Source organism: Camelina sativa, chromosome 20, assembly GCF_030686135.1.
Source record: "Camelina sativa cultivar CO46 ecotype springtype chromosome 20, ASM3068613v1".
Classification (NCBI taxonomy): domain Eukaryota; kingdom Viridiplantae; phylum Streptophyta; class Magnoliopsida; order Brassicales; family Brassicaceae; genus Camelina; species Camelina sativa.
This window is the reverse complement of record NC_141899.1, coordinates 11,272,616-11,295,271: the sequence shown is the minus strand read 5'-3', so window position 1 is coordinate 11,295,271 and position 22,656 is coordinate 11,272,616. Positions and strand designations below refer to the sequence as shown.

Below are 22,656 nucleotides of genomic sequence, written 5' to 3'. Positions count from 1 at the left end.
ATCGCGCGAGCCTATTTCTAGTTTTATGCTATATAGAACCTTCACTATGAGTCTATGACACTATCATAATACATAAGTTGTATACCTCGACGTGTATTTATTTGCTGGGAAAATACCAAGAAAAAAAAAACTTATTATCCCAAATCCTACTGAAAATAAATTTACAGAAACAACTTCCCCCGGTGACTCGTGTGTCGTGGCCAAAAAGTTTTATGGAGGTAGGATGTGTTTCTGTAGGCCTGGTGACTCAGCCTGGACCAAAACGTAAACTTCTTCAAAAATTCTGGATTGCTCCAGCTCCAGGGTCCTATACTCCAACCGTGATTCCAAGTTTTACTTGACAACCTTAAGGCTTGTCTCCAAGCTTCCCTTCACTGCCATAAAATATGACGCTAGCATAGCACGTGCAAGATGAGGTCACCAAGATTTCCCTCAGGTGACTTATTACCAGAAATTTGACCGTCTCAAGTTACCTGACTTAGTGGAGTCTCCCACCAGCGAAGTTTTAATTTGACATCATTTGGTAATCAAAACTTTGAATTCCTTTTCTTACTAATTTCTTTCTTATATATTGACAAAGTGAATGACTTGGTTTGCTTTGAATCCACGAAAGCAGTTATAAGCCGAAAAAAGTTATGATGGCTTTTAGATTCATCAAGTCAAAAAGCCGATATGATTCATCTAATACGTTAAAAAATATAATTCAATGTTTTATTGGCAATATAGCAAATATTCGTGGTAAGTTCACTGGTCGTAACGATTTTAGATTTTAATTAATACAACGAGTTGATCAGTATGCAATAATTGGAGTCACAAGGAGAAGCCAACTTGGACCGAGTCAAGAAGACACAGTGAGTCATAAACGTGCGCGTTTCTCACACTTGTCCTCTCTTCTTCCTCCTCCTCGTAACCCTTCACTCCACTATACATACACACCATTTTCAAACCTTCAGATTTAACAACAACAACAATAAAGCAGAGACTTTAAAGACAACGACCAAAAAGATCAAGAATTTGGAAATTTTTTTAGAAACTATGATCAACTCAGATCTCTCTGTTGTGATCCGTGACGTCTGGGCTCATAATCTCGAATCAGAGTTCGAGCTAATCAGCGGGATCGTCGAAGACTACCCATTCATTTCCATGGACACAGAGTTCCCCGGCGTGATCTTCAAAGCTGATCTCGCCGTACTCCGCCGTGGAAACCCTAATTACCTCTACAACTTTCTCAAATCCAACGTCGACGCTCTAAGCCTAATCCAAGTCGGTCTCACCCTCTCCGACGCCGACGGGAACCTCCCTGATCTCGGATCTCAAAACAACCGCCGCTTCATCTGGGAATTCAATTTCCGCGACTTCGACGTGGAGCGTGACCCCCACGCGGCGGATTCGATCGAGCTGCTCCGTCGTCACGGGATCGATTTCGAGCGTAACCGACGCGAAGGTGTTCGATCGGAGAGGTTCGCTGAGCTGATGATGTCGTCGGGGTTGATCTGTAACGAGTCGGTGAGCTGGGTGACGTTTCATAGCGCGTACGATTTCGGTTACTTAGTGAAGATACTCACGCGCCGGGAGCTTCCCGGCGCGTTGCGTGAGTTCTTGGGGTTACTCAGAGCTTTCTTCGGTGAGAGGGTTTACGATGTGAAACATATTATGAGGTTTTGTGAGCAGAGGAGATTGTACGGTGGTTTGGACCGGGTTGCTCGGTCGCTTGAGGTTAACCGGGCGGTTGGGAAATGTCATCAAGCCGGTTCGGATAGTTTGCTGACGTGGCAGGCGTTTCAGAGGATGAGGGATTTGTATTTCGTTGAGGATGGGGCTGAGAAACATGCCGGAGTTTTGTATGGTTTAGAGGCTTTTTGATTTAATTAACTCAATTAATCATTGTTCTTAATCATTTTTATACAATATTAATCAAAATTATTTTATTCATCCCTCGTTTAACCAAATTATATCACCGAAATAATTGGTGAGGAGAACGACCAATTTTAACATCAAATGTGAATGGACTTATATATATAGGATTTAAATCTTACCAAATTTACACTTCAAACTTTTATGTTGAGTAGAGCTTAACCTTTGAAGTATATAATAACATTTTATTTTGTAATCATAAGGAAAAATCGAAAAAGAAATTTGTTTAACCCATACTTCACTTTATCCTACATATTGGAAAACATAATGTGCATTTTTTTTTTTTTGAACTTTGTTGTTCTTGTTGTTTAAGGGTTCACATATAGCCTTGCATGGAATCATAAAATCGAATTATTCACAATATTGTAACATGTTACATGTATTATGTATAGAAAGAGATGCATGACGAGGAAGGATCAGTTCCTCATACTCATCTTAGGGTTGGTGTAAGTCGTCGTCATCATTATCATTCTTATCAAGAGGATTATTAACATATAAGCGAAGTAATTTCCCAAGGGACTTCCCACGGCGGTCGTGTGGTGGCCGGAGATGTGAACAGACATCTACAAAAGCCCGGACGATGAGATTGTGTTGAGGAGGAGGGTTTATGTCCAAGAAACACCTTAGAAGCTCCTTAAGATCATCTTCTGTCTCGATATATCTCTCTTCAATCATTTGTTTCATCGACTTCTTGTAATCTTCGAAGGGGTTGTTTGACTCCTTAGCCATCGCGACGCTCTCGTCGATCTTAGGACATGGACTGCGTAAAACCGTAGGAGAAACCTGTAGCCCCGGGGTGTAATGGCTGTGAGAGGAAGGCCGGACGGTAGAGCCGCAACCACTACGGCAGGCCATGAAGATGGGGTTGAATATGGTTTTGAGTATATACTTCATCTTCTTCTTGAAATGCATGTTTATGTTTTTACAAAGAGGGAAGAGAAAACAAGTTGAGATTATTGAGTGAGGATGTTGGTGTGGGAAAGTTTGTTAAAAGAGGAACCTTTTTTTTTCCTTACTTAGCTTGGAGATTCAGCATTGCTCATTGCTTTGGAGGTGCACAATTTTGAATGCTGATGATGGATTTCTCTTTTTTTTTTAAAGAAAAACAATTCGATCTTGCTATCATTTGTAAGGAACTACCTCTAGTGTTATCGTGTATCCCTTTACTTTCATAATTATCGATTGGACATAGAAACCAATTCCAACCAAAATGAAATCACCAAACCTTGAATTGAATCTATAAATCTAAACCGAAATATAATTCTGGTTTCATTTGAGTAACCTTGAAAGCTTATTTACGCTCCCGACTAAAAGAAACTCTATATTAAGACCAATCTTAAGAAATTAATGGGTTAAGGCTATTCTATATAAGCCAAGATGCTAAAAAAATAGAAAATGCATGATACAGCGAAGGGTTGGTTTCTCTACTTTTATTTTGCAATGTCTACTTCTATGATAACGCAATGCAGCTAGCTACTGTACAAGTACAACACAACTCTGGATTTCACCCAAATCAGATTCTATATACAGATATATGGTGGTGCTTTTCCTGTGGTATGGTAACTTCAGCTACCTGTTGATCTCGTACCAGTGGAATCTTCTGGAGTTGGGCTCGATGGAGTTTGTGGCTGCTCCAAGGTTGTGTTGCTCGGTCCAGCATGGTTTTGATCAAATGAACCCATATGGTTCCAGTCCGGTCCAGCTAATGAAGATAAGTCAAGGAGCTCTTAACAGATTTAAATATTTGGGGAGGAAAACTCAAGAAGCTTATAGAGAAATTAGATAAAAAGCAGTGACAGAAGTTGAAGGATACATTCATCTGGCCACAAGTCTGTGATGCTGACTTCACCTACCTCTGATCGAAGCCAGTAATCTACACCCATCTGTGTAACATACAGACAAATAATGAATCAAGCCGAGCATATTTTTCTAGATATGATCTTTGTTTATTACTTTTCCTGGCTATATGAAGTTTCTGAACTGTGATGATTATGTATGTGGTGAAATATTTTAAAGCTGGGGAAGCAGTTGGGACTTACATCCAAATCTGGAGGAACAATCTTCATGATACCATCAACAAAGTCATGAGATTCGATGTCAGAGTAAACTCTTTGAGTATCATCAAGTTCCTGTATTTCCATCTTTCTTCCGGTGCTGTCCTCTTCCATTGGCATGGCTACATCATGGTTCTCAGGGAGACCAGATGTTGATGGAAGATTTGAGGGTTCATCAGGAACACTTGAAGGCTCAGCAGGAGCATTGGAAGGTTCATCAGCGTGAGGAATGTCCTCAAAACTCTCTTCGAATTGACTGAAAAACCACAATATCACTGTCAGTCTCACCACTTTCATTGAACAGATTTATCAATGGCAAGCATAACTTTAGAGGACAGGGATTACCTGACTAGGTACACGTCTATTGGTCCCATTGTGCTTCTCAGAATTATTCTATATCTCCTCTGAGAATAGCCACCAGCCTGATTAATGGCAGAAGGTGGAAACAGTTACTGACTGTTCGTTGCTCATTTGGTTTTGTGTGCTATTAAGCTTACCTCATCAGGATCTGGCACCTCAAGAGTTGTTCCATGTGGTGCCTTCACAGCTATCAGCGTCTTATTCTACAGTACGCGTGAGAAACGCCACAAAACATGTTTCCAAGTGAGAAGAATGCAAAGCAAAAATATACACCTAATTCCTAGAAGAAGACCAAACCTGGAAGCATGGTAGATTCTTAATGTCGTCTTCGGTGACAAACAGTAACCTAAAATGTGGAGAGTCAGAACAAACAAATATGTTGTATCATACCTTTCGCCAGGAAAAAATAGCAGGAGAAGCTTACCTTTTGTTGTTTTCATCCTCACTCAAGCTTGTTAGTCTGTCTTGTGATTCTCTGCAAATAAGTCGATTATCAACAAGACACAAAAACAGCAAAATAAGAAAAAGAAAGGAAAATGATCTATGAGAATACCTGATTTGGTCATCTAGTTTTGCCTCCTCAACTGTGAGATTACGTACTTCATCCTGTACGAGGATCGAGGGTAACAAAATGTCAAACGAAACTGGGAATGGGAATTTGTATAGACCGAATAATTTTTCAAACAGAGAACCAAAAAATAAATAAATCCAAATGAATGAGATCGAAAACAGTAACCAATTAATCACTTTGTCAACAGCTGTGTAATTAACTATGAGAAACATGAACAGAAGCACATCATTCAAATTTCAAAATGTGCTAGTAGAGGGATACTGGATACAAGACAGAGCTTGTGGTTACAGGTTTTCAATTTTTGTGTTTGTGATATATTTTCTTGTATCCTAGTTACTAGGACTCTCAGGAAAAAGGCAAAACATGAATTATACGAATGTTCACAAGATGTTCAAGAAGACAATCTAAACTAACATATACCCTCAACGTAAAAATAATAATAATACAGGTGATAATACTGAGCACACGTGTAACTAAAAGGTAAATGAATACATAGGCCTGTACTGTACCTGTAGGTTAGCTATGTTTTCAATTGTTTCTCCTGGTTTTGAGACATCGAGACCCCTAAGACAGACAAAAAAAATCAGAGTATCAACACACATGAGGCACCAAATGGAAGGAATCCAGGATTTGACAGTCGGAAGACATGCTTACTTCCACTGAATCCTGTTCTTGAGCGTCTTCTCTATCAAACCTATTCCTTCTAACACATTGGTTATATCGTATATCCGTCTCTTTTGTACCTGCAACAACAGAAACACGCAGTTAAGATTTGACAGAAAGTAATACATCAAGAAGGCAGTTTAGAGTTTGAATATGCCACCTCTAACGTATCAGCTGCTTTATTTAGATCAAGAATACCATCCTCTGCTTGTTTTATCAAATTGATAAATTTCTTCGTCAAAAGACCTGAAGCAAATTAGATCACAAAAAAAAAAAAAAAAACTTATTATTAAAAAGACCTGGAGTATAAAAGATCATAAAAAAACTTAGGTTTGCGAAAATAAGTTATTACCTAGTGAACTATCATAACGACAAGTACCGGCCTGTGTAAAGTTATTTCCAGGAGAACCTGCCAACACAGAAGATCCTTGTCACTACATTGCAATGATATCACTCTTTCTTTCATTGCAACTAAACCAAAAAAAAATAGAAGGTCTAGCTCAGATGAGCACATAAGCAATATCTATCATTGGCCTACTAACAGTCGCCCGTGTATATAGATTAAAAAAGGAAACAGAGCATTCGGGCGAAACTCACCTGCATTAGAACCAGAAGCTAACGTTCCAGATTTATTAGACTTGGCAGACCTAGAAGTCTTTTTGGCCTTCCCTCCTTTCCCTGATACAGGTGTTTGGAGAACACAAGTACTCAATTCATTGGGCTCAGCTATTTGGTTTACCGCATCTGTCTTACGCTTCAGCTGCCAATAAAGACACCAAAAATTGTACACATCAACAAGGAAAACAAAACAAACATACTTGAACAAATGAATTAACAGAAGCTGACACCACTAAAATAACACTCAATTATAGGAAAAACTCCTATCAGCATCATACTGTCACTTCGCTGAAATCTAAAAGCACCAAAAGAGCCTAATTCACTAAAACAGAAACATAAACAATGCATAAATCAGCTCTAAAATAGCAAGAACAGTAACACCAAATAAACCCTAGTTCAACAACTAAACTACTCAAAAGAAAATAATAACTCGCAATGCTAATTCCATATACTACACAAAACGCAATTTCACAGCCAGATACAGATCACAACACAATTCTCAGGCTACGATATCATCATCACAAATTTAATCAAACCTCAGAGAATCGAGAACACAGGGGAATTTAAATTCTCTGAGAACACAGGGGAATTTAAAAACCAAAATTGACACTAGGGGGGTGAAGGGGGACTCACAGTAGATTTAATAACAATCGAGTCAGAGACGGCGTGATCAGCAGGAGCAGGAGCAGCTCCACCACCAGCTAGACGAGTCTCCGCCGAATCAAAGCGGTGATACTCGCCGGGAGCAACTAAAGGAGGCTTCATAGAAGACAGAGAAGGATGATGCTGCCGCTTCGAAGGTGGGAATTGCTGAGGTTCCTCCGACATGAGGAACGAATCTCGATAATAAGAAATTAAAAAAAAAAAAAAAAAAAAAAGAAACCGAAAATTCAATATCCGGAAAAACGGATCTCCGGTAAGCAGAGATCCAATTAGGTATACGGAAGCAGATCTACGGAGAGAATTACGGAGATTCCGGGATGAGAATGTGAAGAGATCGACGAATCGAAAAAAAAAAAAAAAGCGGGAGAGAAGAAGAGGAAGAAGAAGAGGAGGAGAAGGGATTAAAGAAAAAAAAAAAAGAGACGGTGGAAGAGAAAAGAGAGAAAACGAGGGAATGAGTTGCGTTTGGTTTAGATTACTGATGTGGAGGGAAGCTGCGCTACTTGTAACAACAACACTACTGATATCTTCTTAATTTCTCTCTTTAACCAATATCTCAACCAAAATTAATCCTCTTTTTTAATTAATTAATTATATTTACTTGTATATTTTTTAAATTTTTGTCAACGAAGTTAATAATAAAGCTAGTTAACTAATTTGGGATATATTTCCTTGAAATTGAAAAAAAAAAAAAAAAAAGTATAAATTTGGATTTATTCATGTTAAGAATTGGAAGCATAAATATTCCAACAAACTGTTGCATCTGTTACACGCGTTAAGCGTGAGCAATTATCGTCAATATCTGTCGAACATATATACGTTTTTATATATAAAAATATTTGTAGAAGAGGCAAGCAAAAAAAAAAAAAAAGAGATTGACAAAAGAAAAGAAAAAAAATTTGGATTTATACTAAAATTTGGTTTGGTTTGCAAACCCTTTAAGCTTATATCTGTCAAGTGGTACATAAGTGACTATTGCCCAAAAAAAAAACATCATTAAAACTGTAAAACCTATAACTTTACTGGTAATATCAGATTTGGAGTTGTTTTTGGTGGTAAGGATTAATGAAGAGAACTGTAACGCTCATGAGTCTCTCATCAATTACCTTTTTTTTTTTTTGTTGAACCTCGAAAACCTAGGGATTCCAAATCATAGCACCAAGACAATAGAAAACATGTGTCATCTGAATGCAGACACTCGGATATCATTTGAATGCTCTGCTGTTAGATCAAGATAATATCTATAGACGAGCTTTCAATACAAAAAGCTTATGTATGGAGTGATCATAAGGTAAGAGATATAAAGAGTTTGAAAGCTTCATACAAAACAAACACAGAAGACACCAAAAGAACCTTTTTTTTTGTTTTTGTTTTTACTTGAACAAATGGGCAAGAGCAGGGTCATCTAAATCCACATCAAGGGATCCATTTAACCGCATAAACTCAATGTAGCTATCTGGAGGAGTGATCGCACGAGTGTTGATACTCGGTTTGACTCCGTGAACTCTCTGGAGATCTCTAGCAAGCCAACGCAGAAAAACTTTGTCCAACGGAGGTACAACCTTCAAGTGGATCACTTCACGTTCTTCTTTCACAGTCGTAGCTTTGTTACCCATCTTGAATCAGAACCTATAACACCTACATTTTAGTGGTGTATTGAAACATTGAAATATCACATTGTCCAAAACCCGCAAAGATAATAAAGTCATATTATAGTTCAGCAAAAGATGACTTTACCACAATGTATAAGCATTTTTTGGGTTTAACAAAATCAAAACTCTGCATCGCCTAAAGCAGCAATCACACTAATACTGCAGGTGGGCCTTTTTAATACAATCTCATATACACAAATGCTGGCATTATTTCGTTATTAACAGAGTCATGAACATGAGAGACTGAAAAGCTTCTATAGTAGCTGCTGCTATATAAGTAGTTAGCTTTAAGACCATCAAAACCTTTTTTTATTAACAGACCAAACTCTATACATATTTTTATATCAGAATCCATTTTACAATGAAGCTCAAGCAAATGAAATGTACAACATCAGACATCTATGAACCACCACCACCAATACAAGTCAAATCTTCATCAGGATAGATGATAATATCTAGTAACTAAGGATATGATCAAAAAGTTTTCGTTTTAGTGAAATTCCCCTGTCTTCTGAAATCACATATATGGAAACTCGACTAATTTTTTTTAAAAAAAACTTCCGAACAATTGAGGAAATCGGAGATTTTACTTCAATTTCTATCACTAAGAAACCTAGCCAGAACAAACAAAAATGAAAAAAGCGTAGCTTGATCATCATCAAATACAAAAAGCCTGGGAACGAAACACAAAAATCTAAAAGATTTTACCTTTCAATCAGAGAGACAAAACATCAGAAATCGAGATTGTGAGTTGAAGAATTTCTGACCAGACAGACACTATCAGAAGCGAGAACTCTTCTCCAGTTCAAAGTTAAAACGACGTCGTATGTTTGGGCTCAGATGTACGGGCTTTTACACAAAATTCAAGTCATTTTATTGGTTAAGCCCAATGACATAAAAGCCCAGCAGTTTTCAGGTTTTTTTTGTTTTTTTTGGTTTCTTGTTCCTAACAAAATCACAGAATTGTATTTGTCACTTTTTTTGTGGAACCTCGAAAACCTAGGGATGCCAGATCATAGGACCAATGCAATAAGAACATTTGTTATCTGAATGCAGACACTCGGATCTAATTTGAATGATTAGACAAGATAATAGTAGATGAAGTACTTAGCTTTAGGACCATTAAAACCTTTTAACATATCAAACTAGATTTACATCAATAAAGTAATCAACGGAGTATAATATAGGATGTTTATAAACTTTTATGAATATTTTAAATTAATTTAATATTTTATATTATGAAGTATTGTTTCTGATTGGTTGAATTTAAAAAAAGTTAAACATTTTTTAATTGCATCTTATTAATTAAAACATAAAATATTTTGAAATGGTTGTATATAGTAAAATGTGCAAATACAAAAGCATGAGTTATATATTATTGTTGTGATCAATAACACGTCTACAAGAAACGACTTAGAAGTTCTACATAAGTCAGAAGCTATACAAGTACTTAACCTTTAGGACCACTACTAAAGACGAGATCAGCATCATTAGCTAATTTTGTTCATTTATGTTGATCATAAGAAACCTTAGCTTTCAGGTCCAGATGTTATAATTTAAACGTGGGAAACATATATAGCAACTGGATGCTCAAAGAAAGTTACCTACCTGTACCTGACACTCTCTCTACTACAAGACTACAAGTGTGGGTTTAGTTTGCAACGTCATTGCACGCGGCAGGCAAGTAACAAAGTTTGTTGACGAATATTCGCTAAAGTAGTTATCAATTTTTCTTTTCTATTCCTTTTATTTTTTTTGGCTTTAAGAATCTGTAAACGAAACTTTTTATAAAAATCACAAAAGTTACAAAGTTCATAAAAGTAGTAAATTTTATTATTTTCTCTCACGTTATCAAGTTTTCTAAAAAATGAAGTCACCAAGCATGAAGATATACAATATCTCAGATTATTGTGCTTCACGCTACATAACACCGTAAGGCGTGCAAATGTCACCAACATGACGATGATTTCACAACTCACATGCATTAGACTAAGTCATCTTATAACTACGAATCATCTACACTTTATTTCATGGGATTTCTTTGGTGGAGTTTTTCGAGTGTCCATATCATATATCATATAGTATGTATCTAGTATCTTCTTCTTGTTTTGATTCAGAATACTCCTAGTCCTCGTACAAATCACACCAAACATGAGTTTGCAGCCAACTAACTTTGAAAATTTATAATATAATATCTTTATTTTAATTAGCTAGATTTTTTTAAAAAAGAAGCTAATTTCTGAAATAATAACTAATGAGACCATTTTTTGAGCTGTTTGGAGTTTCTAAAATGTCATAATCGATTTCGATTAGTTTCTAAAATTATTTGAAGTCTTTAAAGTTCTAACCAATCAGCTTCTTATATAGCTCATGCCATAGATAAGAAGTAGAAAACTAACCAGCCAAATTAATAATGTCTACAAATTAGAATAGAAACTAGGATAACCATATTTAAAGCTGAACCTACAAGAAGACAATTTGGGTGTAAAGAAATAAATTTACTTGGGAAGTCCGCATTCAAGTACTTTCACGACAAAAAGTCTTTGAAAACTAAAATTCAGTGCCCAACAAACCATCAAAAGGAACTGATAGTACAAAGTGAACTGTACATGTACACACACATGATTTTGTTATGTTCCCATCATCCCATGGAACATAATCTAAAACTATATTTTTCTACAATTTCTACATGTTAAAAATATTTGTACGTGTTGTCGGATTGTAATTTTTTTTTTAAAAGGTCGAATTGCAAAAAAGTTTGACAATTAATAAATATAACAAGTTTTTTTTTTTTTTTGGTAGTGATAGAGCAAGTGCTTCTCATTATTAGATTGCTAATTTTAAAATATATTTTTGCTACATAGTCGTTGTCATGTGACTCATATCCAACTAGAAAATAAACCCACCCTTGTAAGTTTTCCCTAATTCTGGCAATTTCGTGTGCAGACGGCAGATTACTAAAAACGTCAAGTGTCAACTTGTTAATCACACTCATGGATAAAATTATACTATTATGGTATATATTATAATATGCTAAAACTCATGTAAAATTTACAATTTAACGTGGGTGTTTAATTAAAAAGGATCAAGGGAACAATTTAATCTCCTTCCAAGTCACCACAAATAAATTTATCTTACGTTAGTCTAATTTGAAAGTATGCATTCTCAATTCGAACATTATACTAGCTATGCATTTGATTAAAAGGAACACACGTCAACTTACTGATAAATTCTTATACTTTAGTACCTTGGAGATTAGTGAAAAGCAAAAAAAGCTTAATCAGCGTCTTGTTCTTTTTAACACCTTTTAGAAAAAAAGTAATTAACAAGCCACACAAATAGACAACAAAATGCTCTAATTTATTTAACCTTTACCTTATAACTTTATATTCCCCTGGAAAATATATATTCTAGCTTTGCTTTTGTATTTCATACGTCAACAGCACATCGCTGAACAAGCTGGTACTTCATCGCCGGACCAACGCCGACGACTAACTGGCGGGGCACGTTAATGTACGCCGGACAATTAACGTGGAGGCGATAACTGCCGGATACCCACGAGCCCACTTTCCACCTAACCCAACCGTCTATCTTGATGTTGAGGAGCACCAACCCGGCCATGAAGTCTTCGTCCAATGCCGGAGACAAGTAAGGAGCCACCGAAACGGCGGTGCCAATCAGAACCGGTGACCACACCGTAACTTCCAGATGTCCTTGATACGTCGTCGGCAAAAGCCTCGCAATCGTCACCTAATTAATACGGAAAAAATAACATTATAATTAAATAATACATTAATACGTAAACGCTTAGAAGACAAATAACAAAAAAACAAAAACAAAAAAACCTTATGAATGTGATTTATAGGTCCTTTTTGTTTCTTCTTGTATTTTTAATTTTCGATTAATAGCTTCTACCAAAAATATATAGGAGTATCCCTTAACAGTAAGTGTTAGCTCTAGAGCATTCTATTCTTGTTAATATATTATAACTCTTCCAGAAAGAAAAAAGAAAAAAAAATGATTAATTCTGCAATTGGTAGACAAATATGTATATGGTGGTATTGATTTTTCAACATTGCAGGTTTATTATTATGAACCCAAAATGATGATAAATATAAATTTTAACAAAAAAAAAAACATTTGTGAAATCAAATTGATGATATTTAAATATTCTTAAGACATACGTTAAGATGGATCATGTTATGTGGTTTTAACGTTATAACATACTAAAACTTGCTGATTCATACACATTGCACCAAACAAATCAACAAGAAAATAGCAATTAAACGCAAAACGCTACCTCTTGGTTCCGGTATGAGGCATAGATGTCGAGACGGTCATAGAAAATTCCGATCTTGTCGTTTGGGTTGCGAGAAGAGACAGTAACCTGAAGATTCGAAGTGAGGTAATTTGGCTGGGAGACGTTGAAGTCATTAATGGTTACGTCTTGGAGGACGAAACGCGGTCCGTGCGGGTGAAGTATAGCCCAGACCAAGAAAACGACAAACGCAGCCACAACGATTAAGCCTAGCAACGCCCATATTACGCGTCTCCTCTTCCTTTCGTCATATTCGTCATGGTGGTCGCACTCTTTCTCCGTCATTGTACCGTGAAGTGGCGTTTAGTGTTTTGGCTTGCAGAGAGAGATTTGTTTGTTGGTTTGTTTTGTTTGGTGGGTGAAAGATATTGGAAGGTTACTAGTGGAGTTTTGAGGGATATTTATGTAAGTGGAGCTTGGTGGTTAAATGTATCGTAATTATGAATTTATTTCTATTTGTAACCATATTGCTAAGCTATCGCACAGCTATAGTCTTGACTCTTGACACTTTTTTTTTTGTTTTTTACCAATGGGCTTCTATTTAACTTTATGCGAAATTCGGGAAAAAGCTGTTTTTAATCTTTATCAACTCAGAACAAAATAAATGTTTTTTTCTTCCACAGTTCTTTGGTGATAATTACCACGAAAAGCACTTTTGGATGAGAGACGACGAATCTTCTTTATACTACAATTCTTTAAGTAAGAAATCAAGAAACAAATAAATTTGAGTATCACATTATGATATATGGGCCGGTCAAATGGAAATGACGGTCTAAAAAATATGTGGCCCTTCCGATAGTATATTTACTTTTCTTGATATATGTTAAATTGTATTGAAATATATAACTGAAAACAAAAAGTTTTAGTTTCTAAAAAAAAGATTAGATGGTTTTTCAAGTGATACAATACTTTGATATTGGTGATTAAACTCTAATTATCCTAACTTATTTTGATAAACGAATAAAACACAATTCACTAAACCTAAAGTACCGTAAGACTCGTAAAAGTCAAATCTAAAATGATGCGAGTGGGAACTCCTGCTGGAATTTATACTCACACGGCCTCATATATCCGAGCAACGATCCCTTCACATTTCCGTCCGGATCTGCCGTGAAATTCACCGGTATATTGCCGCAAGTCAAGATCAAGAAACCATGTTCATAACGGGAGCCACCGTCTATCTTAACGCTAGTTACAACTTCCACTCGGATATCCAAAACCAAGCCGTCGCGGGGCGTTGCAACCGTTTTGAAAACAGCATAAGGAAGCGGTACATCGTTGATTTTTTCCCTTACGAGTAAACCGAAATAATCAGGACTGGCTGACTCGGAGATTAGCTTGCCTCCGCGGATAAGACGCGATTTCATTGTATGGAGATAGACTTTACAAGTGTTACTACCTGGGCTCATTGTTGTAAACCCGACGTTCCAATCAGCGCTTGTATTTGAGATTGAAGGGTTTGAAACGGAGAATGACTCAGCAAAGACATCCACGTAGCATCTTGGATTTAAAATGAAAAAGTTTATTGGCACAGATAAGATGAAGTAGAGGCCTGCAAATGCGAGAGCGTACATGAGGTATACAACGCAGAAGGAAGCTGGTGTAAGTTTAAACGCAGTTTCTTCATTGTCACTGTTTGCACCCTCACTGCTTGCATCGTCACTGTCACTGTCACTGTCTGTGTTTGAAGCTTGCTGAAGGCATTGGCAGTGTCTACTCCTGAGACCACACGCAGTACAAAGAGACCTTGTCATGAGAAGATACTTAGTTAATGTAATGTAACATTAACTAAGCTAAAACTTTGTGATGAATAAACCAAAGGAGGTTTTGGCAACAAGACATTCACGTATCCTAACAATTTGTAGTCGTAATTGCCAAGTCTTTTTTTTTTCTATTTTTTCAACTATTTTTACCTATTCAACTCTAACAAACTTTCATATCCACTCACAACAACTTAAAAAATCAATCAGAAAGAGAGAAAATAGGATTTCTAACAAAATCAATCGAAAATATTGCTAACGATAATTTAATCATTAAAGTTTTAATTTACAAAAACAAAATCATTATCTTCATTCCATACCAACAAAAGCAAAAAAAAAAAATGGCTTACAGTTACAGGCCGCTGGATATAGTGACCGGATTGCCAACGTCACCGTCGTCCTCCTCCTCTAATTTTACAACACCTCCTCCTTCACGGTGGTGGGCACAGTTACAATCATTATTCCGTCGTCGTAAAGAACTCACTAAAAATGAGGAATTAGCTATAGAAAAACCCATGTGGTACTCCACGTTCACAATCTTACTCGTCGCTGTCATTACCACCATCGTCCTCAACAACTCTCACTGCCACGTCAACTTCTCCGTGGAATCCATCTCCGTTACTTCCTCCGCTTCAGCCACGTGGTGGCACGTCGTATTCCACGTGGAAAACCCCAGCTCATTATCGAGATGTCTTGTCTACTACAACGGCCATAACGTGCAAGCCAAGCTTGGTTCCTTCAACACCGCCGTTTTGAACACCTCTCGCATGGATTATGATGACCCGAGTGGCCGCTACACGAGTTTCTCGGTAAAATTAGCTACGGCAGGTAATCAAAGCCACGTCGTTGCAGCTTCTTCTCCTAGAGGTTTCGAATTGGAACTGAAACTTCGTGCGAAGGACGATTATGATCTCATTGGACATTATGATATCAAGTGTCAGAATCTCAATATCGGTTATGACAAGATTAAGTGTCACTCATCGTCTTTCGAAATATTCAAGCAATCTTTCTAACAAGTTCATGAATTAGGCACTCTTCTTAGATTTCTTTTTATTTTCTTCTCGATAAAACATTTTTTTTTTCTTTTCTGTTACTGTTAAATTAGTGTTATTTCTACAATCGAATAAAAATAGATATTAAAATTTGTATTTTATAAGAAATTTCTGTTATATCCAAGCAATAAAACAAAGTTAATGCAAGAAATAGATGATCAGATTGAATTAAGACAACTTATGCTGGAAAATATAATTACACCGTCTTATATTTCCTAGCAACGATCCCATCACATTCCCCGTCGTCGTATCCGTCGTGAACTTCACTGAAATATCGGGACAAGTCGCCATCAAAAAGCCGTTCCCATGATTAACATCAATGCTCACTGCAAACAAAATCTCAACCCGAAAATCCCAAATCACGTCGCCAACAACTTCCGGCATCACCACCTTCTCGAAAACGACGTTTGCTTTGTTTCCTCCGTTGACAGACTCTCCGAAAAACTCCGACGAAGAAGATGATGAGTTGGAGATAACTTGATCGCCACGGAGTAAACGCGACTTGAGTGTATGTAGAGAGATTTTACGGTGGAAGACTGGACTCGTCGCAACAACACCGATCCTCCAATCAGCGGCCGAAACGTTTGCGTTTGAGACGGAGACGGAATCGGCAAAAAGCTCTATGTAACAACTTTGTTGTTTCTCGGCAAGATTGTAAAAAACTAGAACGAAAAGAGGAAAAAGGAACAATACACCAATGGTCCATAAATACATAACGCAGCAAAGAGCTGGAGTAATCTCCTGGGGAATGTCATGAGGGCATTGGCCACTTTGGTGAGTAACGCGACAAGAGGTACATTGAGGATTTGCCATCTTGCAAGTTTTCCCAAGTTCTTAACACACGTCCTGATGAAAAAAAATATCAACTTAAGCTAAACATAAAAGTGTTAAAGGAATATTTAATTCGTTTTTTATTCTTTTATTTTAACACTAAAAATCGGAACTACTTAGGATTATAGGAAATCCCATATTTCGTTAAAAGCGGTAACTAAGTGAGAGATGAGGCATTTTAGTTTGTGGTTTGTTGTTTTTTGTTTTTTTTTCTGCATTTCCTTTCCTTGTTTAAACATTCTAATAAGTTCTATCAGACGACAAAAAAAAAAAAAAAAAAGTTCTCACTATTTTCTTTTGTTTTTTTTTCCTATAATTAAGCTCTCAATGAATGTGGAGTTGTCTCGTTTTTTCCCTTTTTGTTATCGCTTAGAGAGGCGCTCATAAAGAAATAAAATAGTTTCACAATTTGTATGGAAAAAAAGTCTTACTAATATATATAGAAGTGATCATCTTGTTATTTTTTTCCTCTTTTTCTTATCGCTTAGCTAGAGGCGCTTACAAAGGAATAAAATAGTTTCACAATTATTTGTATGGAAAAAGTCTTAATTAATGATCATAACAAAAAATAACAAGATGATGGAAAAGTAGATTGCCTAATCAAATTATAACTTCGGTCAATGGTGTGAATGAAGAATAACAGTGAACCTTCTCCACGTTCTCATGGTTTCGGGTCAGATTATAACACCTTATATCAATATGTCCAGGTTCAGGATAACCAATGTAAACCTTATGATTCACCTTTAATTTGATATCTAACTGTTCGAAAACGACGGTTGAATTCCCCTCGGCAGCGAAGTCCACTGAGAAAGCTGTGTGGCTAGGAGACTTACGTGCGTGAGAAGTATTTAAAACGGCAGCGTGCAAGGAGCCGAGCCTCACGGTAGTTTCGTCGCCTCCGTATAAAATAGAATAGCTACAATATGACCATAGACAGACTAATATATATATGATGACAAAAATGTTTTGGGAACAAATACATACTAGGGTTTATATATATGTAGATGAAATAGGGTTTATATATAGATGAAACTATATATGATACCTGAAGCTAGGGTTTTTGACGAGGAAATCGACGTGCCACGAGGGGGAGGAGGGAGAGACGGCGATGGATTGGATTGAGAATTTGGCGTTGCAGTGACCATTGTCGAGGAAGTGAAAGAGAAATGCCATTACGGCAATGAAGGTGAAGATACCGCCGCAACATGGTGTAAGGCAAACCGTAGTTTCCTTCCAAGTACAATTACGATCACCAGACTTTTGTTAATGTAAAAGCTCTTTGCTTAGATTGCTGGAAAACTCTAATTCATTCATAAGCAAAACATGGCTTATATAGTCTTACAAAACTTGGACCGTAATAATCGATCTCATAATTATCTCTAATTACATGTACAACTAAAATACAGATAATACAAAATCATGTAGATAAAACCAAATCAGAACTTCTTCTATCCTCTCAAATATGTGATAAGCACAATTTGCTCCAACAAACCCTCCCTAAACTAAGCTCGGTGAAACACAGCTTAGCTTATCCGTTGCTGAGCAAATCCCAAGCTGATCCCTCAACCTTTCAAACGTCTCTCTCTTCAAAGGCTTTGTAAAGATATCCGCCACTTGCTCTACTGTGCCACAATGCTCCAATTGTATCTCCCCATCTTTAACCAAGTCACGTAAGAAATGAAAACGAACTCCAATATGCTTGCACCTTCCATGAAAAACCGGATTCTTTGACAGCTTAATTGTTGAGGTGTTGCCACAAAGAATGACAGTGCTACTTCCCTCTACTTCATATCCCAACTCTCTCAAAATTCTTTTGAACCAAATAGCTTGACAGGCACAAGTCGAAGCTGCAACATACTCTGCCTCCGTGGTAGATAACGCGACAATTGGTTGATTCTTTGACAACCATGCTACAGCTGCATTGTCCATAAGGAACACATAGCCTGAGGTACTCTTCCTGCTATCAATGTCTCCTGCGAAATCACTGTCAGTATACACCAACAGCTTCCCGGTTCCACCTCTCTTATACCAAATCCCAAAATCCATTGTCCCCTTTAAGTATCTTAGAACTCTCTTAGCAGCCTGCAAATGTAGTGTCGTCGGTCTTGCCATGTATCGACTTAGTAAACTCACGGCAAACTGCAGGTCTGGCCTTGTTGTTGTGATATACATGAGGCTTCCTATAATCTGCTTGAGGTCTGGCCTTGTTGTTGTGATATACATGAGGCTTCCTATAATCTGCTTGTAGAACGTCTCATCAACACGCTCACCCTTCTCATCCAAATCAATCTTGCTTCCAGGCACCATAGGATTCAAGATTGCATTACAATTCTCCATCTCAAAACGCTTCAGAATCTCCAACGCATACTTTGACTGAGAAACGTGAATTCCTTGACTTGTCTGCAACACTTCTAACCCCAAAAAATATCTCATTTTTCCAAGATCAGTCATATCAAACTCCTTTTCCATTGACAACTTGAACTCTCTCATCAGTGAGATATCATCTCCAGTGTATATTAAGTCATCCACATATACACTAACAATCAAAAGGTTACCTTGCTCGTTTGTTTTGAGAAACAGAGTCTCCTCATTCTCTGATTTTTGAAAACCCTCCTTGGTGAAATATTCCTCGATTCTACTGAACCAGGCTCTTGGAGCTTGCTTTAGTCCGTACAAGGCTTTGTGTAATTTGTAGACTTTATCCTCTTCTCCGTCTACTTCATAGCCTTTTGGTTGTTGAATATATACGTCTTCTTCAAGAACCCCGTGAAGAAACGCTGACTTGACATCCAACTGGAAGATGTCCCATCCTTTCTGAGCTGCAGTTGAGATTATTGTTCTAATAGTGTCCATGCGAGCAACAGGTGCATAAACCTCCGTATAGTCGACCCCATGCTCTTGAGAGTATCCTTTCGCCACTAACCAAGCCTTGTATTTGTTCACCTCTCCGAGCTCATTAAGTTTAGTTTTGTATATCCACTTTACTCCAATGCATTTTGCCCCATTTGGTAGATTTGACAGCTCCCATGTATGATTCTTCTCGATGGAGTTTATTTCTGTGTCCATGGCTTCTCTCCACTTAAGACATTTCTGAGCTTGTTCGAAGGTTGACGGAATAAACGAAGCTATTTGAGCCATATTCACTTCATCATCTTCAGTGATATAGTCTCTAAGATATTGTGGAGCTCTTGTAATTCGTTTTCCCTCCCTGACTGCAGCTTGTGGTTCTGTTTGAACCTCTTCTCTAACAATTGCAGGTTCTTCTGCAGTCTCTGTAGGTTCTTCTTCTTCCCCGTCACTGTCATCGTCTCCCCATGGTTGATCATCATCGCTCCATTTCAACTCAGACTCGGTGTAACCTTGATCTTCTTCCCAGCTCCACCCTTTTGTTTCCTCAAATACCACATCTCTACTCACCACAATCTTCTTTGTTGTTGGATTGTAGAGTCGATATCCTTTTGATTCTTCTGAGAAGCCAAACAAAACACACGGGTTGCTCTTGTCATCAAGTTTTCCTCGCTTCTCACTTGGTACATGTGCGTGTGCTAAGCTTCCCCACACCCTGAAATGCTCCACACTTGGTTTAAATCCGCTCCAAGCCTCTTGTGGTGTAACCTCCTTGACAGCTAGAGTAGGGCATCTATTCAAAATATAGAAGGACCAACTAACGGCTTCTGCCCAGAAAATCTTTGGTACCTTCCTCATTGACAACATTGATCTCACCATGTTCATAACTGTGCGATTTTTCCTCTCCGCTACGCCATTCTGTTGTGGAGTATAAGCAGTGGTCAGTTGTCTTCGAATTCCATGTTCTTTGCAGAAATCAGAGAATTCGATTGAGGTGAACTCTCCTCCGCGGTCAGTCCTCAAACACTTGATCTGCTTTCCCGTCTCAGTCTCTACCTTCTTCTTAAACATTTTGAACTGATTAAATGCCTCAGACTTCTCCTTGAGAAAATAAGCCCATGCTTTCCTGCTGTAGTCGTCAATGAAACACAGCACGTATCTTGTTCCATGTGTGGTCATGGGACTGATAGGTCCACATATGTCAGAGTGTACCAACTCAAGAACCTCCTTTGCTCTCCACGAGCTCTTTCTGGGAATAGGATTTCTTGATTGCTTCCCTATTAGACAATCTGTACACGTGAACTTCAGAACATCAAACCTTGGTAGACCTCGCACCATCTCCTTACTTTGTAACATCTTCATTCCAGTATGGCTGAGATGTCCATAACGCTCATGCCAGAGCTTCAGAGTGTCTTCTGCTGTTGTTTGCAGACAGTGTTGTTGACTTGTTTCTCCTTCATGATCGGTTTGATTGAGCAGTAGAAACATCCTGTTTGAGCTCATATTGCTTGTAGCAATGAGACCTTTCTCTTCATGAAATATCTTACAAACTCCTTTTTGTATGATGATTGTCAGATCCTTTTCTTGAAGTTGTCCGAGACTCAACAGGTTGTTCTTGAGTTCAGGAATGTAATAAACATCGCTGATTGTACAGTTCACATTATTAAAGCTCAGCTTCACGACTCCCTTTCCTATGACATCCATCTTCTTATCATTTCCCAGCTTGACAGTATGCTTGAAATTCTCATTCATTGTGTGAAAAGCATCTCGGTCTCCACACATATGATTAGAGCAGCCAGAGTCAAGGAACCAAACTTTCTTTCTTATCTCTTTATTCTTCCCAGAATACGCCATAAATAGCCTATCTGCAACTTCCTGAATCTCATCCTCAACATATTTTCCATCTTCTTCTCCGATATGTGCCATTAGGAGCATTTCTTCCTTCTCAACAAAATCAGCGTAGTTTGCTTCCTCATCCCACAATGGACACTCATTTCGAAAATGTCCAAGGCGATGGCACTTGTAGCACTCCACTGTGCTTTTGTCTCTGCCACGACCTCTACCTCTGCCTCTTGCACTGAAGCCTCTTCCTCTTGATCCCATTCCTCTGCCACGATTTGAGTCCATGCCCTCACCATGAGTCACCTTCAACACTTGATCTTCAGTCTTCTCAGGTTTTTTGAATTTTTGCTCATGAACAGTGAGAGAACTCTGCAGCTCATCGAGTGAGATGTTCTCAATCTCCTTCGATTCTTCAATGGACACTACCACATACATGAATTTCTCACTGAGTGTTCTGAGAATTTTCTCAACCACCTTAGACTCATTCATCATCTCTCCATTGCTCCTCATCTGATTTGTGACTGCAAGGACTCTCGTGAAATACTCTTTCACGCTCTCAGATTCCTTCATCTCTAGCACTTCAAAGTCTCTTCTCAGCTTCTGCAGCAAGGACTTCTTGACTCGATCATTTCCACCGAACTTCTTTTTCATTGAATTCCAAATGATCTTGGACGTACTCCTGTCCAAGATCTGTTCAAGAGTCACTCTATCGATGGATTGATAGAGGTAGTGCTTCACCTTTTGGTCATTCTTCCTGGCTTCTTCAAGTTGTTGTGTCTGCACCGCCGTGAGATCTGTCGAGGTTGATGATTCCTTGACACCGATCTCGATCGTGTTCCACAAGTCCTTTGATCTGAAGAAGTTCTCCATGACCTCACTCCAATGATCCCAGTGCCCATCGAACTGTGGCAACTTCATTTTTTCTTCTCCCATTTTCACTCTAACAAAGCTCTGATACCAATTTGTTAATGTAAAAGCTCTTTGCTTAGATTGCTGGAAAACTCTAATTCATTCATAAGCAAAACATGGCTTATATAGTCTTACAAAACTTGGACCGTAATAATCGATCTCATAATTATCTCTAACTACATGTACAACTAAAATACAGATAATACAAAATCATGTAGATAAAACCAAATCAGAACTTCTTCTATCCTCTCAAATATGTGATAAGCACAATTTGCTCCAACAACTTTGCCGGCAAAGTCACAATTGGTCGTGACCACCATCCACGACGACGAGCAGAGGCGGAGGTCGATGGCATTGGTTATCCCTTTTCTATTTCGGCACAGACCGTGTAACAACAATTGGTTTGGGAAGCTCTTCTTATTTTCGATATCTCTTTTGTGTGTGTGTGAGTGAGTGTGTTGGTTTGGAGAAGAAAGAAAGATTTTATCTCTTTTTTTAGTTCTTCAAAATTTTGTGTTGATAAAGATTGTTATGATATTTCCGGATACTGTATATATATATATATATATATATATATATTTTTTTTTAACATACCATTTTAT

At 37.8% G+C, this 22,656-nt stretch overlaps 7 protein-coding genes across 8 annotated transcripts; 2 read left to right on the top strand and 5 right to left on the bottom strand.

Annotated features, from left to right (window-relative positions):
- Nucleotides 1-562: 562 nt before the first annotated feature.
- LOC104770550 (putative CCR4-associated factor 1 homolog 11) lies at nucleotides 563-1,932 on the top strand. The gene has a single exon (XM_010494996.3). The coding sequence runs from the start codon at nucleotides 1,036-1,038 to the stop codon at nucleotides 1,861-1,863; it is 828 nt and encodes a 275-aa protein (XP_010493298.1). The 5' UTR covers nucleotides 563-1,035; the 3' UTR covers nucleotides 1,864-1,932.
- Nucleotides 1,933-2,170: 238 nt separating this feature from the next.
- LOC104770549 (transcription repressor OFP10-like) lies at nucleotides 2,171-2,848 on the bottom strand. Its single transcript, XM_087505621.1, has one exon. It carries the CDS (start codon nucleotides 2,824-2,826, stop codon nucleotides 2,350-2,352), a length of 477 nt encoding a protein of 158 aa, XP_087361747.1. The 5' UTR covers nucleotides 2,827-2,848; the 3' UTR covers nucleotides 2,171-2,349.
- A 414-nt stretch (nucleotides 2,849-3,262) lies between these two features.
- On the bottom strand, nucleotides 3,263-7,356 carry LOC104770548 (transcription factor E2FB). The gene is made up of 14 exons (XM_010494995.3): nucleotides 6,814-7,356; nucleotides 6,160-6,322; nucleotides 5,915-5,971; nucleotides 5,723-5,808; nucleotides 5,554-5,642; nucleotides 5,409-5,463; nucleotides 4,882-4,934; nucleotides 4,753-4,803; nucleotides 4,626-4,674; nucleotides 4,466-4,531; nucleotides 4,314-4,390; nucleotides 3,954-4,224; nucleotides 3,728-3,797; nucleotides 3,263-3,616 (listed from the first exon to the last, which is right to left on the bottom strand). The coding sequence occupies exons 1-14, from the start codon at nucleotides 7,006-7,008 to the stop codon at nucleotides 3,480-3,482; spliced, it is 1,419 nt and encodes a 472-aa protein (XP_010493297.1). The 5' UTR covers nucleotides 7,009-7,356; the 3' UTR covers nucleotides 3,263-3,479.
- A 711-nt stretch (nucleotides 7,357-8,067) lies between these two features.
- LOC104770547 (uncharacterized) lies at nucleotides 8,068-9,305 on the bottom strand. Of its 2 annotated transcripts, none has more exons than XM_019242230.2 (2): nucleotides 9,204-9,305; nucleotides 8,068-8,481 (listed from the first exon to the last, which is right to left on the bottom strand). In XM_019242230.2, the coding sequence occupies exon 2, from the start codon at nucleotides 8,457-8,459 to the stop codon at nucleotides 8,217-8,219; it is 243 nt and encodes an 80-aa protein (XP_019097775.1). In that variant the 5' UTR covers nucleotides 8,460-8,481; nucleotides 9,204-9,305; the 3' UTR covers nucleotides 8,068-8,216. The 2 variants fall into 2 exon arrangements, with proteins under 2 accessions (XP_019097775.1, XP_019097776.1); XM_019242231.2 differs by having other exon boundaries at nucleotides 8,068-8,472; nucleotides 9,204-9,289.
- Nucleotides 9,306-11,714: 2,409 nt separating this feature from the next.
- Nucleotides 11,715-13,319, bottom strand: LOC104770546 (NDR1/HIN1-like protein 1). Its single transcript, XM_010494993.3, has 2 exons — nucleotides 12,796-13,319; nucleotides 11,715-12,245 (listed from the first exon to the last, which is right to left on the bottom strand). The coding sequence occupies exons 1-2, from the start codon at nucleotides 13,096-13,098 to the stop codon at nucleotides 11,925-11,927; spliced, it is 624 nt and encodes a 207-aa protein (XP_010493295.1). The 5' UTR covers nucleotides 13,099-13,319; the 3' UTR covers nucleotides 11,715-11,924.
- A 341-nt stretch (nucleotides 13,320-13,660) lies between these two features.
- On the bottom strand, nucleotides 13,661-14,692 carry LOC104770545 (uncharacterized). Its single transcript, XM_019242130.2, has one exon. The coding sequence runs from the start codon at nucleotides 14,565-14,567 to the stop codon at nucleotides 13,827-13,829; it is 741 nt and encodes a 246-aa protein (XP_019097675.2). The 5' UTR covers nucleotides 14,568-14,692; the 3' UTR covers nucleotides 13,661-13,826.
- LOC147918718 (uncharacterized) lies at nucleotides 14,684-15,683 on the top strand. Its single transcript, XM_087506585.1, has one exon. The coding sequence runs from the start codon at nucleotides 14,915-14,917 to the stop codon at nucleotides 15,584-15,586; it is 672 nt and encodes a 223-aa protein (XP_087362711.1). The 5' UTR covers nucleotides 14,684-14,914; the 3' UTR covers nucleotides 15,587-15,683.
- Nucleotides 15,684-22,656: the final 6,973 nt, after the last annotated feature.